This window comes from Oryx dammah, unplaced genomic scaffold, assembly GCF_014754425.2.
Source record: "Oryx dammah isolate SB20612 unplaced genomic scaffold, SCBI_Odam_1.1 HiC_scaffold_23, whole genome shotgun sequence".
Lineage (NCBI taxonomy): Eukaryota > Metazoa > Chordata > Mammalia > Artiodactyla > Bovidae > Oryx > Oryx dammah.
Window position 1 is genome coordinate 119,517,410 of NW_024070207.1, and position 21,548 is coordinate 119,538,957.

The 21,548-nt window shown below is 39.4% G+C and overlaps 1 protein-coding gene across 2 annotated transcripts in view; it reads right to left on the minus strand.

The window, feature by feature from the left end:
- Nucleotides 1-201: 201 nt before the first annotated feature.
- GLRA2 (glycine receptor alpha 2) overlaps nt 202-21,548 on the minus strand; it is a 209,504-nt gene continuing 188,157 nt past the window's right edge. For both annotated transcript variants that reach the window (XM_040266603.1, XM_040266602.1), the window contains exon 9: nt 202-1,734. In XM_040266603.1, the coding sequence (XP_040122537.1) occupies nt 1,456-1,734 (279 nt within the window). In that variant the 3' untranslated portion in view covers nt 202-1,455. The remainder of the gene's footprint in view (nt 1,735-21,548) is intronic.

The following is a 21,548-nucleotide window of genomic DNA, read 5'->3' on the forward strand; positions in this document are numbered from 1 at the left end:
CCTGTTTCTACAATGAGAATGACGTGTTTTTTTCTTTCTTCACGGGGATACTATGAGCTACATTTTTATATTACAACAAAAGTATGATAGCTATGTAAGTACTTCAAGTTTATGAGGAAGACCAGAAACAAAAATCTAAGTTACCATTCTCATCTAAATTATTTACAGTATAATGCAAAAGTGGAAAGACTTAGCTTCTGTGGCACACTTAGCTTTATTGAAATTGAACAAATATTTTTAATAACCCCTTTTACAGCACATGTAAAATTTAATTTTTTCATTATATTTTTTACAGGTTGTCTTTTATCTGAGTAAGCAAAAATACGTCTTTTTTTTTTCTGACTTAAAACATGTAGCCAGGATTCAAACCACATAGCTCTGGTACCAAAAAGGAAACAGGTTATGAAAATCACAGTACAACTTTAAAATTCTTTAAATTAGTTAAAGATATTTTAAACAATATTCACTTGGATTGACAGTAGAAATCATGGGTCAGTTGACATTAAGATTAATAGTTACACCTACAATGAAAGCAGAAATGGGAAGTTCAAGCTAATATGAACTACATCGTTCAGGACACATCATCTTCATAAATACTGCGGCTGAGAGGCTGCAATGGCTAAGTCACACTTGAGCACTTAATTGCACATAAATATAGGCAAAGCGGAAAAAAAATGTTGTGTGCTAACTTGGATCTAAAAGAAAATGGGCATTCATTTTCAAGAGGGCATATGATCAAATCAATTTCACAATATACAATTCAAATCCCCAAATTGCATCTAGGAAAGAAAAAGAATATTAAAATGCACACTTACACAGACAATAAAGTAGAAACCTGTTCTTTGTGATTGGTATGTATTATTGTTGTTGTTTTCTTAATAAGTAGAAATTATTTATGACCACAAAAGGATTTCTCAGGTGAAACACTAATTACAGACATTGTAAAGAACATAGCTCAGGAGGCTGTTTTAAAAACAAGGCAGCATTTTCCTGAAAAAGTTTGGTCCTCAACTCACTATAGGCTAGTCACTATGGTCAGATGGTAAGCATTTTCCTTGTGTGTGTGTGTGTGTGTGTGTATGCGTGCACACACGTGTGTTCAAACTATCTTTTCAGTACCAGAATTAGTCCAAACCAAACCAAAAAACAGATAGCCCTCAAGTACTTGACATTGCATATCATGTCTAATTAATGCATCATCTGAAAGAGCAGTGCTAAAGACTATGAATGTAATTATGCTCACGTGATTCTGCAAAACCTTAATTTTGTGCAAACATTTTCCTTCATTGCCCGGATAACTTATCTTTATTCATGTAGGTGCCAGGAAACCCACCCCCATGATCCTCCCTCCCCCCTCCCCCAGTCTTCTCTGTCAAAGTGATATAAAGACAATTTCACTGTGTATTTACAAGCACAGCAGTTAGGCAAGAAGGTCCCAGGATCTGAAGAGAACATCTATTTCTTATGGACATCTTCATGCCGAATGATCTTGTATGTGATCCAGTAAAAGATGTTGAAAATGAGGAAGGCCAATGGGAAGGCAGCTCGAGAAATCGTGTCAATCCTTTTTGCCCGGTCCACAAACTTCTTCTTGATGGCATCTGCATCTTTGGGGGGCTGTGGGAGCTGGTTGGCAGGTGTGGCCTTGACAGCTGTTCCATCTTTCACTTGAAGGCAGTGACCCATTCCATAACCACTGAAATTAAAACGACTTTCACGAGTAACATCTTCTTCCTGGGAGAATAAAGACAGAGGAAGTACAGATTGGTTGTCAGTCAAATCAGATGGAATATGCTTAAAAATCACAGTTAACTGGTAGTGTGGGAGGCTTTTGGAATGGAAGTTGTCTTTCAAGTTCAACCCAATTATTCATGGAACAGATATAGTTCATTAACTTTTTCAAACTCAGAAATTAAGGGTAACAATAATGACTCTGTGGTCATTTTAATTAAATGAAAAATAGAAACACCTATATTATATTCAGCCCTGACTTTCCCAAAATCTAGTTTATTAATCCACAGCTTTGGGTAGATTTATTTTTAAAGCCAAGTCTTCAAATCCAAGTACTATACTCTAAATTTCTAAAGAGGACAGTTCATTCATTCACTCATTCACTTAATCATTCATTTACCCATTCATTCATTCAACAAAACATTTACTGAATCCTCGTCATGTTCCTGAGCTGTTGTGACCCATTCGCAGCCCAGTTCCTTCCATTAACCTTGGCTTTAATATTAGTGTTAGATTTAAGATTAACTCCTTAAATGTACCTTTCCCCCCTCCAACCCTCTAGTTCATCTCAGTTAGGTAGCAGAGATTAAATATTCATTGTTTGGTGTTCAATATTTCTACCATGGCTAATTTTTCTACTGTCGGTTTTTTATATTGCTTCTTTGGCTATTCATCTCTACCATATTTAAACATATGTCATTTTAGCTCATGTCAGTACCTCATTTCTACATGAATCGGATAGAAGACTGCAAAGTCATAACCTCTGGGTAAAGAGAAAATACCCTTCATAAAGGCAAAAGTATGGAATTTGGGTGTGTGGTGTGGTTGGGTTGAAAAGGCAGGCTTGAAATGATCTGCTTAATAAAAATTTAATTCTAAATAGTCATCAATTGAATCATCTTCTGCAACTAGATTAGTGCTTTCTACAATACTGTGCCACCCTTTTGACTCACCAAAGATATCGAACTCTTTATCTTTCCAGAGAATAATATTTTGTTAATTAATTTGGTTACATTTTTCCAAAGACAGTAAAATTCAGTATTTTATTTCATCACTATTTATTGCATGTCAGTTGTGCCTTCATGCATATAAAAGGTATACTGAATGAAGGACATCTTAAAAATTTTATTGGAGTTTAGTTGATATACAATGTTATATTATTAGTTTTAGGTGTAGAGCAAAGTGACTCAGTTATACATATATGTATATCCATTCTTTTTCAGACTTTTTACCCACATAGGTTATTACAGAATATTGAGTAGAGTTCCCTGTACTATACAGTAGGTCCTTGTTGGTTACCTATTTTATACATAGTAGTATGTATATGTTAATCCCAAGCTCCTAATTTATCCCTGCCCCTCCACATTTCTCCTTTGGTAACTGTAAATTTGTTTTTGAAATCTGTGAGTCTATTTCTGTTTTATAAGTAAGCTCATTTGTATCATTTGAATGAAGGACTGTTATCATAATATTAGTGAGGGAGAGCCCAACTGTAACCCAAATGGTACAACAAAGACAAATTTAGGTGAGGAAAGTCAGGCCAAAGCTCTTCTAATAAAATAATTGTAAAACTACTCCTTTATAAAACCATCTTCCCAATACTTTTATGTATTTGAGACTGTCTTTCACAAGTTGGTTCAGGATACTCTGTCTCGTTTCTTAACAAGATATAAGTAGGATTTTTCATTCAACAGGTAGTTTTTGAATGTTGAGTTTATGGCAAGCATTTTGCTAGATGCTGGGAGACAGTTGATGAAGTTGGACAAGAACCCTACTTGCACAGAGCTTTTAGAACCCAGTGGAAGTGGCCAAACTAAAGACATTTTCATGTAAGGGATGTGGCTAAGCAAACCCTGCTGGATATTTGAGTACTGCTACGTGCTCAGCTCTATAAGCTCTATAATAAAGACTTCAACTGGACTCAGATTCAAATAGTAAATCTAGTTTCTTTGTCTTAAAATGGGAATGATATATTTTATAGGTGCAAAAGTTTCAAATAAGTATTTAAAAATGTGGAATAAACAGATATATTAATCATTACAGCATCATTGGAAGACTTATTAGTTAACAAGTAAAGAAACACACAGGTCTCTAGGAGGAGGGAATGTGTTAGTTATGAGTTATAAGCAGTCTTATTCTTCCTACGTACTAACTTGTAATTAGATCTGAACCAGTGTGTGAGAGAAATAGAAATGGTGTCAATTGATTTAGTAAATAGATCTAGACTAGGAATTTGGCTGTTTGGGTTCTAAGCATGGCTCCAAGGGTTATAAGCTATGTTTTTCTTAGGCAGGATATTTATTCTTTCAAGGCTTGGAGACCTCATGCCAAAATATTGAGGCTTGACTAGGTCTGTAGGTCTCAGCTTTGGATGCTATGGAAATTTTACAAGTTATATTTATGCCTGCTTCCCCTCCCAGCCTCTTCCAGAGCAAGTGAATCACAATCTCTGGGAATGAGAACTGAGAATCCATATTAAAAAAAAAAATCCAATATCTCTAATACAAATGGTTAGAAACCAGTGGCCTAGATCGTCTCTAATGTCCAGCTCGAAAATGCTGAACCTAGTCTATGATATTAAGTCTAAGATAATTTTTTAAGTGAAAATCAGCCCTCAAAATATATTTCCCCTTATCTGCCTAAAATTACTGTGCTATTTTTCCTTTCCATATCTGTAGAATCTTACAAATTGCTGTTCTGTATCAACACTTAGAAAGCCATGATTAAGTGTATAGTTCACTGCCTGAGTGAAATAAGATTCTTTTAAAATCCCTGGCTCCCTGAAGAAATAAAAAAAGACTAGTTAGCTGGTAACTGGTTTTTAGTACATGAAACAAAAGGAAACCTAAATACATCCATTTTTTTTTCAGATTGACTCATTCATTTAATTCCTGTTGTCTGTTGGCATACTGCGAATGGACAGCTAAAGAGGTTAACTCATTCAATTAACTAGCAGAACTAGAATAGAATAATGCTGGATTAGGTTATTATTATGTCATACATTGCCGTGCAATCTGTAGGTGCTTAATAAATGTTCATTGACTAATGAACAAAGGAAATTTTAAGAGAGTTTTCTCTCTGCTTGAAAATACTTTCCCTTTCCATTCAATGGTATTTCAAATTATACTTCTGAGCATAGTTACAACTAATTAAATCAATTCTTTAAAATTATCCACCACAAAATAAATCTGTCGTAGGTAGAAATTATCCATTTAATTTTTCATGTGCAAGAGATATGAATGCTAGTTTAAGGGTATTCTTATTTACCATTATGACTCATTGAATGCATTTTAAATATAGAACCTTAAATTACCCACATCAAAGGGCTTGATTCAGAAAACATAATTGCAACCACTTTGAATTTTGGTGTTATAATGAATGACTAATTGCCTTTATAGCAGGTTCAGAATAAACTGCTATGGTAATATGGCAGGATTCCTATATGAAGGCAAAATGGAGATGAGCTTGAGTCATGGATAAACTAAAGCTGAAATAAAGAACAATCTGAAGGCACAGCTTAGTTGAATGTATTCACCAGGAGAGTTGGTATGATTCTCTCAGTGAGGAAAGAATTTCAGGCATATATTCTCCATTTCTTCTAATTAGCCAGAAAACTAATTACTTAATTATTGCTGCTGACCTACCATCTTCAGTATCTTTGAGCAGTGAATACTTCTAGCCCACTCTGTTTGGTTATTCACCGATTCAATTTCATAGAAAATGAACCATCCAGTCAAAGTTTCAATACATGCAATTTCTGTATCCCACTTTGATAAAATCTCCTTAAATCCTGTCTACATAGGAAGAACTGCCATGGCACTATGCAATTCGTTGGAGACTTATCACCTTATTTTACTTAGCCATTGGTTTTACTTATTATAAGATTTACCCATTCCTGTGTTTGGAACTCTTGTCTAGATGTGAAATTGAACCTAAAGCTCAGCAGAATTGCATGGTACTGAATTGTTTGTTATAAGCAAATAATTTCAATATAATTAAAGATTATGGGATTTATGCAGTGAAAGATTTCAGTGGGACCAGTATTTCTAATTTTTTTTTTTATGTCCTGAAAAGGAGGAAATAAAAGGACTCCTATAAACTGAGGAAGGGAAAAACTCCATCCCATTTTTCACCCAGATTCTTTGATTGAATCTTCAGTCTTCTAGGCCACGATATGGCCCAGTTGGAAGTGAAAGCTGCAGTGAGCTTCAGTCAATGCAAGGACATAAAGGAGTCTTAAGCCCTCCTTAGGAAACGGTGTGAGTCCAAGCACAAGCAGGTTTGCCCCAAAAAAGTACCCTGAGCAAATGAAGCCTTGCATGCGTGCTTTGTTGCTCAGTCGTGTCAGACTCTTTGTGACCCTTTGGACTGTAGTCCTCCTCAGGCCATGGGATTCTCCAGGCAAGCATACTGGAGTGGGTTGCCATTTCCTTCTCCAGGGGATCTTCCCAGATCTGGGACTGAACCCACACCTCCTGTGTCTCCTGCATGGCTGGTGGATTCTTTACCTGCTGAGCCATCAGGGAAGCCCAATTCTAGGTGGTGCTTAATTGTAGACCTGCTGATTTCTATCACCTAGACTTGGAAAAGAGGGATGGCTTTGAAAAATTCCCAATTCTTATGGCCTCAATTTTCTTCTCTGTATCACAGGGACTTGGAAGTAGATATGAATAATAGATACCATATATTGGCTATAATTATAAACCATGCACTTAAAACCACAGTCAATCCTATCACCAAACTGTCCCTACAAGTCACAAGGTTTCAGAGGAAACTGAGACTGAGAGAAGTTATGTGGCTTCCTGAAGTTATATTGCTAATAAATGTGGAAGCTGAAATTCAAATCTGATTTGTCAGATCTCCAAACTCTCTGATTCTGAACACTCTGGAAGTTTCTAGGTTTTATGAATTTGTCTCTATCAGGCCCCAAATGACTTCCATTCAAGATTATAGATGAAGAATCCAATCAAAATTTGTGGAACAACTGATCTAAAATAAAGTAAGCCAAATATAACCCCTTGTTGCTTAATGATGTGGCAAAATGAATTAAAACTCTTACAGTGTCATTTGGGGGTAGACAGTGAATAGCATTTTTTTTCCCCAAAAGAAAGCCATTATCAGTGAATCATCTCTTTTTCAATGCAGGATATCATTATTATTGATTTTTCTTTTTAATTTAGTTTTAATTTGAGGATAATTGCTTTACAGTATTGGATTGGTTTCTATAACCTCCCTCTTGAACCTCCTTCCCACCTCCCATCTCATCTGATCCCATCCCTCTAGGTTTGAATTCCCTGAGTCGTACAGCAAATTTCTACTGGCTACCTATTTTATATATGGTAGTGTATATATTTCCATGCTACTCTCTCCATTCCTCCTATTATTATTGATTTTTAAGGAGAATGAACTTCTGGTGTTCATTTCTTGAGCACTTGCCATCATGTATTCATATTTCCAGCAAATAATTCCTCGAGCACCTACTATGTGCCAGGTATGTGGTGAGGATACAGCAGTGAACAAGGAGGTGAAGCCTCTTCTTTTTTGGAGTTTACATGCTATTGGAGAAAACAAGTAACAAGTAGAGAAATCATGTGTACACACACAAACACATATTTATACATATATATACATATACACAGTTAAGACACTCCCACATATTTGTGTACACACACACACACACACACACACACACACACAGATAATGAGGAATGCCTTGAAATAAAACAATCAAGGTAAGACACCTAAGAGAGATGAAAGGCAGAGAAATGGATGTTTTAGATTGAATGGTCAGAAAAGTCCCAAGGACATGCAAGGCACTGTGCCATTTGCCAGGAATCCAGTGACGAGCAAAACAGATCAGACTCTTGCTTTCAGGTAGTTCCCAGCCTTGAGGTGAAGACAAATATTTATGAAAGAATCATATGAATACAGAATTACTAGCTATGATAGAGCTCTGAAGGAAAAGTATAGGGTGCTATGAGAGCTTATTAATAGTGGTCTTCTTATCTGCCAGATCAAATAAGAGAAGCTTTTCCTTGGAGAAGTGATATGTCATTAGAAGTTTTAAAAAATGAGAAGCATTCAAGAAGGGACAGCAGAGTTGGGAGATGTCTGAGATAGGAAAGTTTCCTGCAGTTGAGAGATGGTAGAATGGCCCATGGAATGCAGAAAGAAAGTGCGGTGAGACAAAGTTTCAGAAATGACCAAGGACTGGATTATATAGGGCCTTGCAAGCCATGGTGCTGGTTTAAAGCCTTATATTAAGAACCAAGAGAAGGAAAAAATGAACAAGACCTTAGGTTTTCAGGGGGTCAGGAGAACTGAAGAGAATGATATGAGAGAGATTCTTGAGATATGTACAAAGGTTTACTGGGGCTCAGGTGAGCCTGAAGCCTTTAGAGTTGGTGAGGGTATGGATGGTAATATTACTGAGAGATATACAAGGCAATCTGCAAATCATCTATAATCCCCTGAATCTGAAAGAAAACTCTGTAGCTACCTATTGATGTTTAGAATTCGTTTCCAATTTTCTTTTTTATTATTATTTAAAATTTTTGCTTCCCAATCATATTAAAGAATAGGTAGACAGAGTCTGGATTGTGATAGCTGATTCCCACTGCTGTCTTCATTCACCAAAGGATAAGCTCTTGAGAGTGTGCCTGAGTCATTTCTGTACCCTTCTTCCCTGGCACAATGCTAGGCCCATGAGTTATTCTAAAATTGTGCTTGGAAAGATCCTCTTGATTCTGAGAAAGGTCTCAGAAAGGATGTGCTCCCTGGGAGAAGGGAGGGGACAGCAATTGTCTCCTAGTTGATTTCCATTTCTTGGTCACTTGCAGTCCTTTCTGCCGCCTCTGGATCAGTCTTGCCCAAAGAACTTCCATCCTATCCCTTTCACTGCAGACTCACTAGCCTTGACATTGTAGAGGAGAAGGAGACACTGGGATAGAATCTAAAAGGCTCGGATTGAATTCCCTCAGTCTCGCAACATTTTTGGTCTCCTATTTCCTCTTTAAAATGAAGAGATTAACCGTTAGGCCATTTTCTGAGTTTGAGTATGGGACTATAATGCTGTCTAGTATATTGCCTCAAGACTAATCTCTAGCTGGTTGATATGCTTAAGACTTTTCTTCTCAACTACAGACTGGACAGTATGCAAACGAAGATCTTAATGTATTCTTCCTACCCCTGCCCTGATGCCTTCTGGTTCAGTTGGCCTTGTGGGCAAGCATATGTGGAGTCATACACAACCCAGTGCTTTGAAGGGTCCTATACTTGGTTTAATGCTTTGCTGTAGCCATCTTGAAGTTCGTAATGGTTTTTGAACAAGCACCCCACGTTTTCATGTTGTATCAGGTCCCACAGATTTTGAAGCCAGCCCTACTTTCTGCTCTAGTGAAATTGAAGGAATGCACATTGCTTCCATTCCTGGCTTAATATTTTTCAAGTTTCTCATCTCCTTAATGACCACTTCCAAGCTCCTTTGTGACTTTCAAGGACCCACTATGTCTTTGCCTTATACTTGCTTCTCTCATGGTGTTTCATGGTCTTTGGCTTTATTTTTTTGCATAGAATAGTCCTCAGCTCCCTCTACCTGGTGAGCTCCTCCTGCATATTCTTCAAGACTCTGCTCCTCTCATTCAGGATGCCTTTTCTTGACCCCTGTGCCTGGGCCATGGGTCTGTAGCACTGAAGCTGACCCCATAATGGAACCTGTTGCATCACACGTTAAAATTAGCTGCTTATATGTCAGCCTCTTTTATGTGACCTTCAAGTGTAAGGACCCAGTTTTGCATACCTTGAATGCCTCAGTATGTAGAACAATACTGTGCTAAAGTTGCCTGTGTTCAATACTATTGGTAGCTCTACTGGTAAAGAATCTCCCTGCAATGCAGGAGACCCCAGTTCGATTCCTGGGTCCAGAAGATCCCTTGGAGAAGGGATAAGCGACTCACTCCAGTATTCTTGGGCTTCCCTGGTTGCTCAGTTGGTAAAGAATCCACCTGCAATATGGGAGACCTGGGTTCAATCTCGAGTTGGGTAGATCCCCTGGAGGAGGGCATGGCAACCCACTCCATTATTCTTACCTGGAGAATCCCCATGGACAAAGCCCTGGCGAGCTACAGTCCATGGGGTCACAGAGAGCTGAACACGACTGAATGACTAAGCATGTATATAAGATAAATGCTTCTTAGATGAATGTTGGAAAAGTCTTTCATGATATGAAAAATGCTTTTCTAGCTTACTTATCACATGGTCTGTTTTTGCATATTGAATTTATAGAAAATTAGGGCAAACCTAAACTCCACAGTGCCACTCAAGAGCTGAGGTATTTATGATCTATATTTGAAACACTGTCCATTTTTTTCCAGTGTTAAGCTAGTGAGTAGACCAGATACTGTGAAAAAATATAAAATTAAATCCATCTTGTTAACAATCTTGGCAAAAAATGCATACTTCTTTGCAAAGAAAATAAATGGAATAGACAAGCCAGAATATGAAGAAATAGTTTTTCATTTATGCATCTACTCACAAATCAAAATAATAAAGCTAGGTAAATGAAAAGCCAGTATGTTTTATATACATGAAAGTATTTCACCAAATAAATGAGACCTTATCAGTTATTACCCATAGCAAAGACTAAGGAATATTTGCACAATATTAAGGGTATTTGAATTCATATGCAATCCATTTGGGTTTGATGAAGAGAGTAAAATTCTTGTAGATCTACAGTCATCACCAAACATCTTTAAGTCTTGAAATTTTAATTAATAGAACACTTTTCTTCACAAATCTCTTTAAACAAATTAATACCTGCACTGTAGTGCTCTGCACCATTTGCCTTTCATTACACAAAATCTCTTTCATCATCTCAATCACACATGTTATTTTTAAAAGCTTCTGTATATATATATATATATATATATATAAACACACAAAAACAGAAAAAAGGCAGCAGAGTTTCTTATTTGGGACAAAGCTCATTTCCAATAACTGGGGAAAGATATGTGGGCAAGAGAGGACAAACAGGATTCAGCTTTGGTATGAGCTGGTACTCCAAAATTGCTGTTGCCACAGCCTGCAGATGCCTTGCAGGAGTTAGGGCACTGGCAGTTGAGCTGGGCTAAGACTCCTAGTTACCTATGAAAACCCATCTTTCTTTCTTCTTCCATTAGTGGGACTTTCTTGAGGTCAAGGTTCCTTACTTATTGCTATTGCTAAGTCACTTCAGTCGTGTCTGACTCTGTGCGACCCCATAGACGGCAGCCCACCAGGCTCCCCTGTCCCTGGGATTCTCCAGACAAGAACACTGGAGTGGGTTGCCATTTCCTTCTCCAATGCATGAAAGTGAAAGGTGAAAGTGAAGTCGCTCACTCATGTCCGACTTAGCGACCCCGTGGACTGCAACCCACCAGGCTCCTCCATCCATGGGATTTTCCAGGCAAGAGTACTGGAGTGGGGTGCCATTGCCTTCTCCGTCCTTACTTATGGCACTGTTGACATTTGGGGCCAAGTAATTATTTTTGTAGTAGAAAACTGTGTTGTATATTTTAGGATATTTAGCAGCATCCCTGGTCTCTACCTGCTAGAAGAAGCAACACATTTCTGCTGCAGTTGTGACAATGAAAAATGTCTCTTGACATTGATTGCCAAATGTCGCTTGGGGGGCAACATTGTACCTATTCAAGAAGCTCTGCTTTAGTTGGTCATACATGTGCATGACTGTATCTAGCCTCTCCTGCACATGGCAGGGGCGGGGTATGTAACATATCTAGTACCGGGAAGTCTAACCAGCTCAGTCTCCAGACCAGAGTCTAGGCACCTCTTACCAGTGCATCCACTCCATGTGGACTGAGCCACCTTACAGTGATTCATCAGAATCATTTCCACCAGAATCACAGTGATCATCCTCTACCTGATCCCCTGGCTTCTAGACCCTCCCTCCCAACAAGAATGTCTATTCTTAATCCAGCAACTAGAGGAATCCTGTTAAAATGTGAGTCAGGTCAGATCTTCATGAGCTCAAACCTCCAATGGCTCTCACTTCAGTAAAAGACAACTCTTTGTAATGTCCCATTTACTTCTCAGGGCTCAGTTCTTGTTGCTTTCCCTCTAGTCCAGGTGTCAGCAAACATTTTCCTTAAAGGGCCAGGTGTAAATATGTTATACTTTCATGGGCTATCCTGAAGATATAGGTCCATTTAATGCATATTTTGAATCTACTTTTCTAAAGTGAGTTACATACTTTATTCTACTTTGGACCACACCTCGCCTCCAGCACTCTATTTTTTTTTAATAGACTGGAAGTAATTATTTAAAAATAATTGACTTTTGACTCAAAATCTATAAAGCAGAAATATTTTCACTTAATGTCAGCTGCTGTCTTAGAAAATAGTTTAGAAATCAATAACATGGTTGTGATGTTTCAATGCCTCAAGAGGGAAGCAATGCCTTGCATATGGAAATTCTTTTCCAGTAGTCTCTGTCAATTCTGGTCTGGCCAGAATGCTCAGAAGACACACTAAAGTCTAAGAAGCATGAAGGTGAACATCTTCCATCTGGAGTATGAGCTGTTCAATTATTAACATAGTTTGCCATCTGTTCAGGGTGTAAGCAAAGCGAGTGTTGAGACTGTCTACACAGCGCAGACTGGAGGGGACAGGTGATCAGAGGGTGAGTCCACTGCCAAACTAAAAGCAATAACAATGGAAACAACAACCCATCATATCAAACACTCACTTGCTTTCTAATGTGAATGACTGTGACTACCAAATTCTTCAGACTATGGTCATGGTTTGATTTTTATATGTAACATACACACTTGGTGTCAAAAAGTGGTTACTGTGTGAGATTATCTGTTGTTTACCTGGCACTTCCACTCCTGTAGAAGTGCCTGCCTACAGCTGGAAAAAACTGCATTTCCCAGAATTCCCTCCTTGATTGGTTCCAGGTAAGGGTTTGCCAGTGAGAGGAATTTGGGAGATGTGGAAGGTAGAAGGGAAGGAGAGGCCATTATTTTGGGGAGTGTTTGGGGGTCAGATGAGGCTGACTTGTTGGATAAAGTGGCATTCCACACCTTTCTATGGGCTCCAATTTTACTATCGCTACCACTTTGGAGGTGAAATATGGTAGCTTCTCAGATTTTCCTGTGAATACCTGCTTACCTCATGAGAAGTTTGGCTTAAAGTTCTGTCTTCTGACTGTAGCCTTCCAGACCTTCCTTTCCCCAGTTACTGTCATATTTATATAAGTTGTAATTTCTACAGTAAACCCCTTATCCTAGTAGTATGTATAGTGTCTCTGTTTTCCTGACTAAACCCAGCCAGATATAGATATATAGGTAATCTAGGCTTCCAGGCATCTTGATGCAAGTTACTGTAGTTTTCTTCAATTAAGATTTATTGAGCATCATAATGTACCAAGCATTGGAAAGAAATAAGTGTACAAAAGACAGTCCTGCCCTTGAAGTCATTGTGGGATTGGTGGAAGAGGTCTAGAATATGTGGACCGGTGGCTTCCAACCAAGAGTGATTTTGCCCCCCATCCCCCAGGGGACATTACACAACATCTGGAGACATTTTTGGTTGTCACAGTGGAGCAGAGCGTGCTCTGGCATGTAGAGGCTACACACCCTGCAATACACAGGACAGCACCTCACAGCAAAGCATAAATTATCTAGCTTCAAATGTCAATAGTGCTGAGGCTGGGCAACTATGATACAAATGATTCCAGTATAATGTGATATCTGCTACCTGGAAAAGGAATGTACAGGCCACAGGATACTATAGAAGAGGTGATGTTAGGCTAGAGTAATTAAAGGAGTTAGATGGCAGTTTTTTTTTCTTTAATAGTACCCCGGAATGCACTGCTTTTGGAAGAATACATGAATATCACAGGTACTGTTATAGAATATAAAAGCACTGTCATTTGGTTCACTGACCCTGCTTTTTAGTGCAACTAAAGAGCAGCTCAGAGACACTTGTCTGTGCTATTTAGCCAGGTGAGCTGGCTGTGGCTCAGATCATGAACTCCTTATTGCCAAATTCAGACTTAAATGGAAGAAAATAGGGAAAACCACTAGACCATTCAGGTATGACCTAAATCAAATCCCTTACAATTATACAGTAGAAGTGAGAAATAGGTTCAAGGGATTAGATCTGATAGACAGAGTGCCTAAAGAACTATGGACAGGAGGTTCGTGACATTGTACAGGAGGCAGGGATCAAGACCATCCTCAAGAAAAAGAAATGCAAAAAGGCAAAATGGTTGTCTGAGGAGGCCTTACAAATAGCTGAGAAAAGAAGGGAAGCAAAAGGCAAAGGAGAAAAGGAAACATATACCCATTTGAATGCAGAGTTCCAAAGAATAGCAAGAGGAGACAAGAAAGCCTTCCCCATTGATCAGTGCAAAGAAATAGAGGAAAATAATAGAATGGGAAAGACTAGAGATTGCTTCAAGAAAATTAGAGATACCAAGGGAACATTTCATGCAAAGATGGGCACTATAAAGGACAGAAATGGTTTGGAACTAACAGAAGCAGAAGATATTAAGAAGAGGTGGCAAGAATACACAGAAGAATATACAAAAAAGATCTTTATGACCCAGATGGTGTGATCACTCACCTAGAGCCAGACATCCTGGAATGCAAAGTCAAGTGGGCCTTAGGAAGCATCACTATGAACAAAGCTAGTGGAGGTGATGGAATTCCAGCTAAGCCATTTCAAATCATAAATGATGATGCCATGAAAGCGCTGCACTCAATATGCCAGCAAACTTGGAAAACTCAGCAGTGGCCACAGGACTGGAAAAGGTCAGTTTTCATTCCAATGCCAAAGAAAGGCAATGCCAATGAATATTCAAACTACCACACAGTTGCACTCATCTCACACACTAGCAAAGTAATGCTCAAAATTCTCCAAGCCAGCCTTCAACAGTAAGTGAACCAAGAACTCCCAGATGTTCAAGCTGGATTTAGAAAAGGCAGAGAACCAGAGGTCAAATTGCCAACATCCGTTGGATCATCGAAAAAGCAAGAGAGTTTCAGAAAAACATCAATTTCTCCTTTTTTGACTATGCCAAAGCCTTTGACTCTGTGGATCACAATAAACTGTGGAAAATTATGAAAGAGATGGGAATACCAAACCACCTGACCTGCCTCCTGAGAAATCTGTATGCAGATCAGGAAGCAACAGTTAGAACTGGACATAGAACAACAGACTGATTCAAAATTGGGAAAGGGGTACGTAAAGGCTGTATATTGTCACCCTGATTATTTAACTTATATGCAGAGTACATCATGAAAAACGCTGGGCTGGATGAAGCACAAGCTGGAATCAAGTTTGCTGGGAGAAATATCAGTAACCTCAGATATGCAGATGACACCACCCTTATGGCCAAAAGTGAAGAACTAAAGAGCCTTTTGATGAAAGTAAAAGAGGAGAGTGAAAAAGTTGGCTGAAAGCTCAACATTCAGAAAACTAAGATCATGGCATCTGGTCCCATCACTTCATGGCAAATAGATGGGGAAACAGTGGAAACAGTGTCAGACTTTATTTTTTGGGGCTTCAAAATCACTGCAGATGGTGATTGCAGCCATGAAATTGAAAGATGCTTACTCCTTGGAAAGAAAGTTATAACCAACCTAGATAGCATATTGAAAAGCAGAGACATTACTTTGCCAACAAAGGTCCGTCTAGTCAAGACTATGGTTTTTCCAGTAGTCATGTATGGATGTGAGAGTTGGACCATGAAGAAAGCTGAGTGCTGAAGAATTGATGCTTTTGAATTGTGGTGTTGGAGAAGACTCTTGAGAGTCCCTTGGGCTGCAAGGAGATCCAACCAGTCTATCCTAAAGGAAATCAACCCTGAATATTCATTGGAAGGACAGATGCTGAAGCTGAAGCTCCAATACTTTGGCCACCTGATGTAAAGTACTGACTCATTGGAAAGGGCTCTGATGCTGGGAAAGATTGAAAGCGAGAGGAGAAGGGGATGACAGAGGATGAGATGGTTGGATGGTATCACTGACTCAATGGAAATGAGTTTGAGCAAACTCTGGGTGATAGTGAAGGACAGGGAGACCTGACGTGCTGCAGTCTATGGGGTCACAAAGAATCAGACATGACTGATCGACTGAACTGAACTTCAGTATATTATAACTGTATATTCAGTGTATTTTAACTTAAGTATATTATAATCTTTTTGTATCTTAATGATTAAGGATTTGTTACAAAGGACAGAAAGCTCCTCATGACAACTTAAATGGGGAATTTCTTTAAGAAATTACTATAAAAATAGTGTAAGAAAATCTGAGGAGTCTATAACACCCTGTTATGGTAAGAAACCTGGATTCTAGATCCAGTACTCCTGGTTTCCACCCTTGATCTGTTAATAACCATTGTGGGAGCTGGATAAGTTACTCAGATCTCTATGTGCCTCAGTCTTCTCTGCAATAAAAAGGGGAATAATGGCATCTTACTTTGAGAGTTTTTGAAAAGATTCGGTGAGCTAACGCACATTAAAGGCTTGTATCAGTGCTGGTGTATAATATGTACTCAATAAATGTTAACAAGAAGGATGATATTAATGAAGGTGTCAGCAGGGCTACCCAGTCCAGGAACTCTAGTGACCATGTCAGGAAGTGAGATTTAGTCACATTCTCTCAGGGCAATCATTCTCCCACATTTCTGCTTTTCTTCTTTCAGCTTCCTTTACTTATGCATATTTCAGCTGAGCCACCGCAACTTCAACTCTACAGGAACCTTTTCAGTGCAAGTCTTTGCTATAATTAGACCACTCAAAATCTTGAAAGAGAAACTGTTTTGATATCCCAGTTGATGGACTGTTGTCCTTGAATCATTGGATAGGAAAAGGGGTAAGAGATACAGACAGGACAGACTGAGTGCAGGGTAAGGGGCAAGGGAACCTTTCCAGGATGCTAAGTGTTCCTGAAAGCACACCAAATGAGGAACCATAGCAGGAACAAGAGAGGCTGGCCTTGAAAACAAATGAGCCTGGCTCATATAACAGGTGTTTTCAGAAAAGGGAAGACTCTCTGTACTATTGATTCCAAGATCGCTTATCAAAAACAATTGGTTGACATTACAGGGAGACAGAATTCAACTCAACCAACGTGTGGAAGAACTTCAAACAACTCTGTGCCTGAACTTGGAGCACAACATCTTGGAAGGTAATGAATTTCTTGTTGTTAGATATTCAAGTGTTTGATCATTTGTTGGCAATGTTGGATATTGATGTGGGTTAGGGGACGAGATGACTACTTATGTACCTTCTGATTATGAGTCTCTGGTTGTATATGAAAATTGCTAAGAGGTCCAGGAGGGCAAACCACATTAAAGGTGCTGACCCAAGTGCTGGAAAGATGTACTTAGTAAGCTGTGCTCTGTTATGACCCTCATTATCTCCTGGAAGTTTCTGGTCATTCTGATCCCATTTTGAGAAATTCTGCTCTAATATAATCAGCACACAGAAACAGTTTGGTTCTGGTATATTTTCGCTTTTCATTATCTTTGACTTGCATACTATTCTGTGTCATCATTTCTAAGGGTTTCACTTAAGCAGCAAGTCCCTTGCTGCTGCTATAGTGTTGAAGAAGATTATAATATATAATATGTATGTTAGTTGTTCAGTCATGTCCGACTCTTTGCAATCCCATGGACTGTAGCTTACCAGTCCCTCTGTCCATGAGATTCTCTAGTCAAGAATACTGGAGTGGGTAGCCATTTCCTTCTCAAAATATATAAAATATATAATATGGAATAATTAAAAAAACTGTAAATAGTAATGTGTAACCTCGTATTATGTAAACTAGGCACAGAATGGATATATTTTTAGAAGTCTACACATGTTTGTGGAGGTCTCTTTATCATAGCCACTTTTGACAGCCTAGAGGCTCCATACTATAATAACACCCTTCCAAATAGCCACTTCTTTCCTTCTCCTCTTCCCTCCCACTGCTCCATTTCTGCTGAAAGCTGCTCAGTGGGAGAGCAGTCAGTGCTGTTGGCTGTCAAAGTTTGGCAAACTGTTCATTTCTGCAGGGAGCTCAATAAACTCAAAAACTGAGAACTCTATCCACAGAATTGGACCTATATTTAGTCTTGCCCTTGATCCCTTCCTCCCAACTTTGAAGAGGCAGGTTAACATCATGATGAAATCACCCAGGTATGACTTGGAGAAGCCTTAGGAAGGTTTGAGAGAGGGGCAGTGAGGCGTATCCTTAAAAAAGAAACGTCCCTGGGCCATCACTTCATTGCTTTGCACAGTAAACACACACGTTTTCTCCAGGTGAAAAACTGTAAACCTACTTTCTGTGGCTGATCATATTTTTTTTTGGAATTTGAATGATCCTCATAAGCTAGGTCTACTCTGTTGAGTATGGATGGACTATAGGTTCTGTGTTAAAATTAGTAGCAAATGAAGACTGTAAACCATCAGGAGGCACTTTCCTGTTGCTTCTTCCAAGGACATGCAAGGCAGTGAAGTGAACCAGAAACACAATCTATGCTCCATTCTTCTGGATGATTGTTTACTTCTGTAGATCATCTGTGCCTCAGCTATCGTCATCCTTCCCTGAAACCATTTATTCACTAGCACTTCAACTGTAGCTTCTTGTAAGCAACTCTTGCAGAAAAAAATTAGGAAAAGGGAAATGGAAAATAACAGTTTTTTTTTTTTTAAGTATCTGTGCTGCATTTCCAAGATATCCCCTCCTTCTCTTTCATTACTATGGTTACCAGATCTGAGATTTCGGGCAGAAAATTGTAGGCCTAGAGGGAAGATTTATTGCAGTAAACTCAGAAGACAGAGATTGGGCACACTTTGAAAATAATACTGGAGTCCGTTGATCTAATTGTCCAGCAATTGAGTTTCTAATTAAGAGAGTGTATGTGAAGGTAGGTAGCATAGGACATGGCATGTAGTGGAGACTCTGTCTCCTTTTCCTTTTCAAAGATGCCAACGCAATAGTTATAAGCAAAGTCAAAGAGGAAAACTTGGTGCTGCTGCTAAGTCACTTCAGTCGTGTCCGATCTGTGCGATCCCATAGATGGCAGCTCACCAGGCTCCTCCGTCCCTGGGATTCTCCAGGCAAGAACACTGGAGTGGGTTGCCATTTCCTTCTCCAATGCATGAAAGTGAAAAGTGAAAGTGAAGTCACTGAGTCATGTCCAACTCTCAGCGACCCCATGGACTGCAGCCTACTAGGCTCCTCCATCCATGGGATTTTCCAGGCAAGAGTACTGGAGTGGGGTGCCATTGCCTTCTCCGAGGAGAACTTAAGTGGTGATAATAAGATACATTTTCATAGAAAACAGTGTGAAATCCTGAGTAGATGTATCTCTTTCCCCCAGTGTATGCCTCCTTATGACCCAGCTTCCTTGCTACAGACACAGGTTACTTCCTGGTGAACCCACAGGGTCTTGGGCACCACAGTCATCAGGTAGGGTGTGGATGGGGGCTGGTAAGTAGGGCAAGGGGCTCAGTGCTTTGTGGCGGGGCGTAATAGTGAGTGCAAGGTAAACCATCTGTCCCTGTCGTCATAGCAACTAAATAAGGACCCTGTGCTACCGGAACTTGTGACTGAGTCTTAAGGGTATTTGAGAAGGTTTAATCCACAAAAGCTCAGATGAACTTGTTTACCTAACCTGCTGTACCCTGAAGTCACTTCTTTGCTGTGACCCAAGACAGAGCACATATTTTCCATTACCAGCCAGGACATGCACACACATCCTAAACACATTGATATATCTAACAGAAACAAAAGGTTTGCAAAGTGATATTTAATTTTCCAAAACAGGATGCACTCTGACATTTTCTAATTTTTTTCTAATTTTTATTTTGCAAAGAAGCTGGTGGTAAGCCACTGAACTGATTTGATGACCCACAAGTCACTTACAGCCCACAATTTGAAAAGTAGTATGTTTAATGGCCTTGGTTCGTTTCTTTGCTATCATTATTCATTTATCACATCTTTGCTGAGTATTTGCCATATGATAGGCATGTGCTATGATAGGTACATGCTTGTCATAGGAAAATTTAAAAGAGAGGCTTTCAGATCCACAGAAGAGTCACATGTTCTGTTTAAACACATAGCTGCTGTCATCTGTCATGCTTGAAAAGGTGCTGAGGTTTCATAGGGAGACTGGGAGACAGTCTGCTGTGATCAGGCATGGTAGTAGGCCCTGACACTTCCTGCTGAGCCCTAGACCCTACCTATATACAGCTTTTGTTTGATTTTACCAACGAGGTAGCAGTAAATGCTTCCAAGTTTTTAAGAACTTCTCAGAGGAAACAACTTTTTGTTACAAGAAATAAGATCCAGTGATGAAAGTTTCTGAATTCACTTTTCTGGTTATCCATGAACTGATAGTTTCCCTCCAGGATAAACATCCAGATCCTGTTGGCACAGATTGCCAGGCCCTTTTTAATCAGACCCTAACAGACTGTTTGAGTTTCATTTTCCATTGTTTCTCATGACATACCCTTTGCTTTAAAAACTCTCTGTTCCCTCAATAACCCAGACTTCTCTTCCTCTCTGGGCCTTCTCATGTCCTCTTCTCTTTCACTTGTCTGCCTGCTGCATGACAATTCAACCTTCCATCCTTAGCTCAAGAATGATAGCTCCCTCCCAGAGGCACTTCCTCCTGCCACCTCTAGCAGTAGCCACACCTTTTCCCTATTCTCTCCTAAATGCTTTCCTTTTTTAGGTTGGAGTTGAATAATATAGTTGTGAGCCTCTTATGCACTGAACAGTAGGCAGTGAAATTAATCAAAATAATATGCAGGGTTGTTTTCAAGAGTCAGAGGAGCATGTGGAGATACTTTTACATCAAGAACTCAATTATACTATTCCAGGTAATTGTCTATTTCTTTCCCCATAGATTTTTGTGTGGGGCTAGAAGTCAGATGCCAGTGGGCTGCATTCTTGTGAAGACATAACTTTGGATCTTTAAAATGCCCTGCATAAGAAATACATGACTTCTAATGACTTATTGCTGACTGGTTTCCCACCTTCAGGCCACTGAGCAAGGAGCCCTGAGTTGAAACCAGCAATTCATTCAACATTTCTCAAGAACCTAGTATGTACTAGACAATGTGACAGGCTCTTCAGATTGAAAGATGAATGATAGCCTCAGCTGTTTAGAAGATTGCTGATGACCTTCTCTTGTGGACTTAAAACAAAACAGACAAAGGAAGAGAAAGTAAATATTTGATGAGTGTTGGCTGTGTGTAAGGCACTGTGGTTTGCATGTGAAAAGTGAGTCTCAGTCATGTCCGACTCTTTGAGACACTATGGACTATACAGTCTATGGAATTCTCCAGGCCAGAATACTGGAGAGGGTAGCCTTTCCCTTCTCCAGGGGATCCTCCCAGCCCAGGGATTGAACCCAGGCCTCCTGCATTGCAGGCAGATTCTTTACCAAGTGAGCTATCAGGGAAGCCCCGTGCATAATCTTTATTGTTGCTAAGTTCTAAAGTCATGTCTGACTCTTTGCAGCCCCATGGACTGCAGCACACCAGGCTCCCCTGTCCTCCACTATCTCCTGGAATTTGCTTAGATTCACGTCCATTGAGTCAGTGATGCTATCTAACCATCTCATCCTCTGCTGCCCTCTTCTCCTTTTGCCTTTGCTCTTTCCCAGCATCAATGTCTTTTCCAATGAGTTGGCCCTTTGCATTAGGTGGCCAAAGTATTGGAGCTTCAGCTTCAGCATCAGTCCTTCCAATGAATGTTCAGGGTTGATTTCCTTTGGGATTGACTGGGTTGATCTCTTTGCTGTCCAAGGGACTTTCAA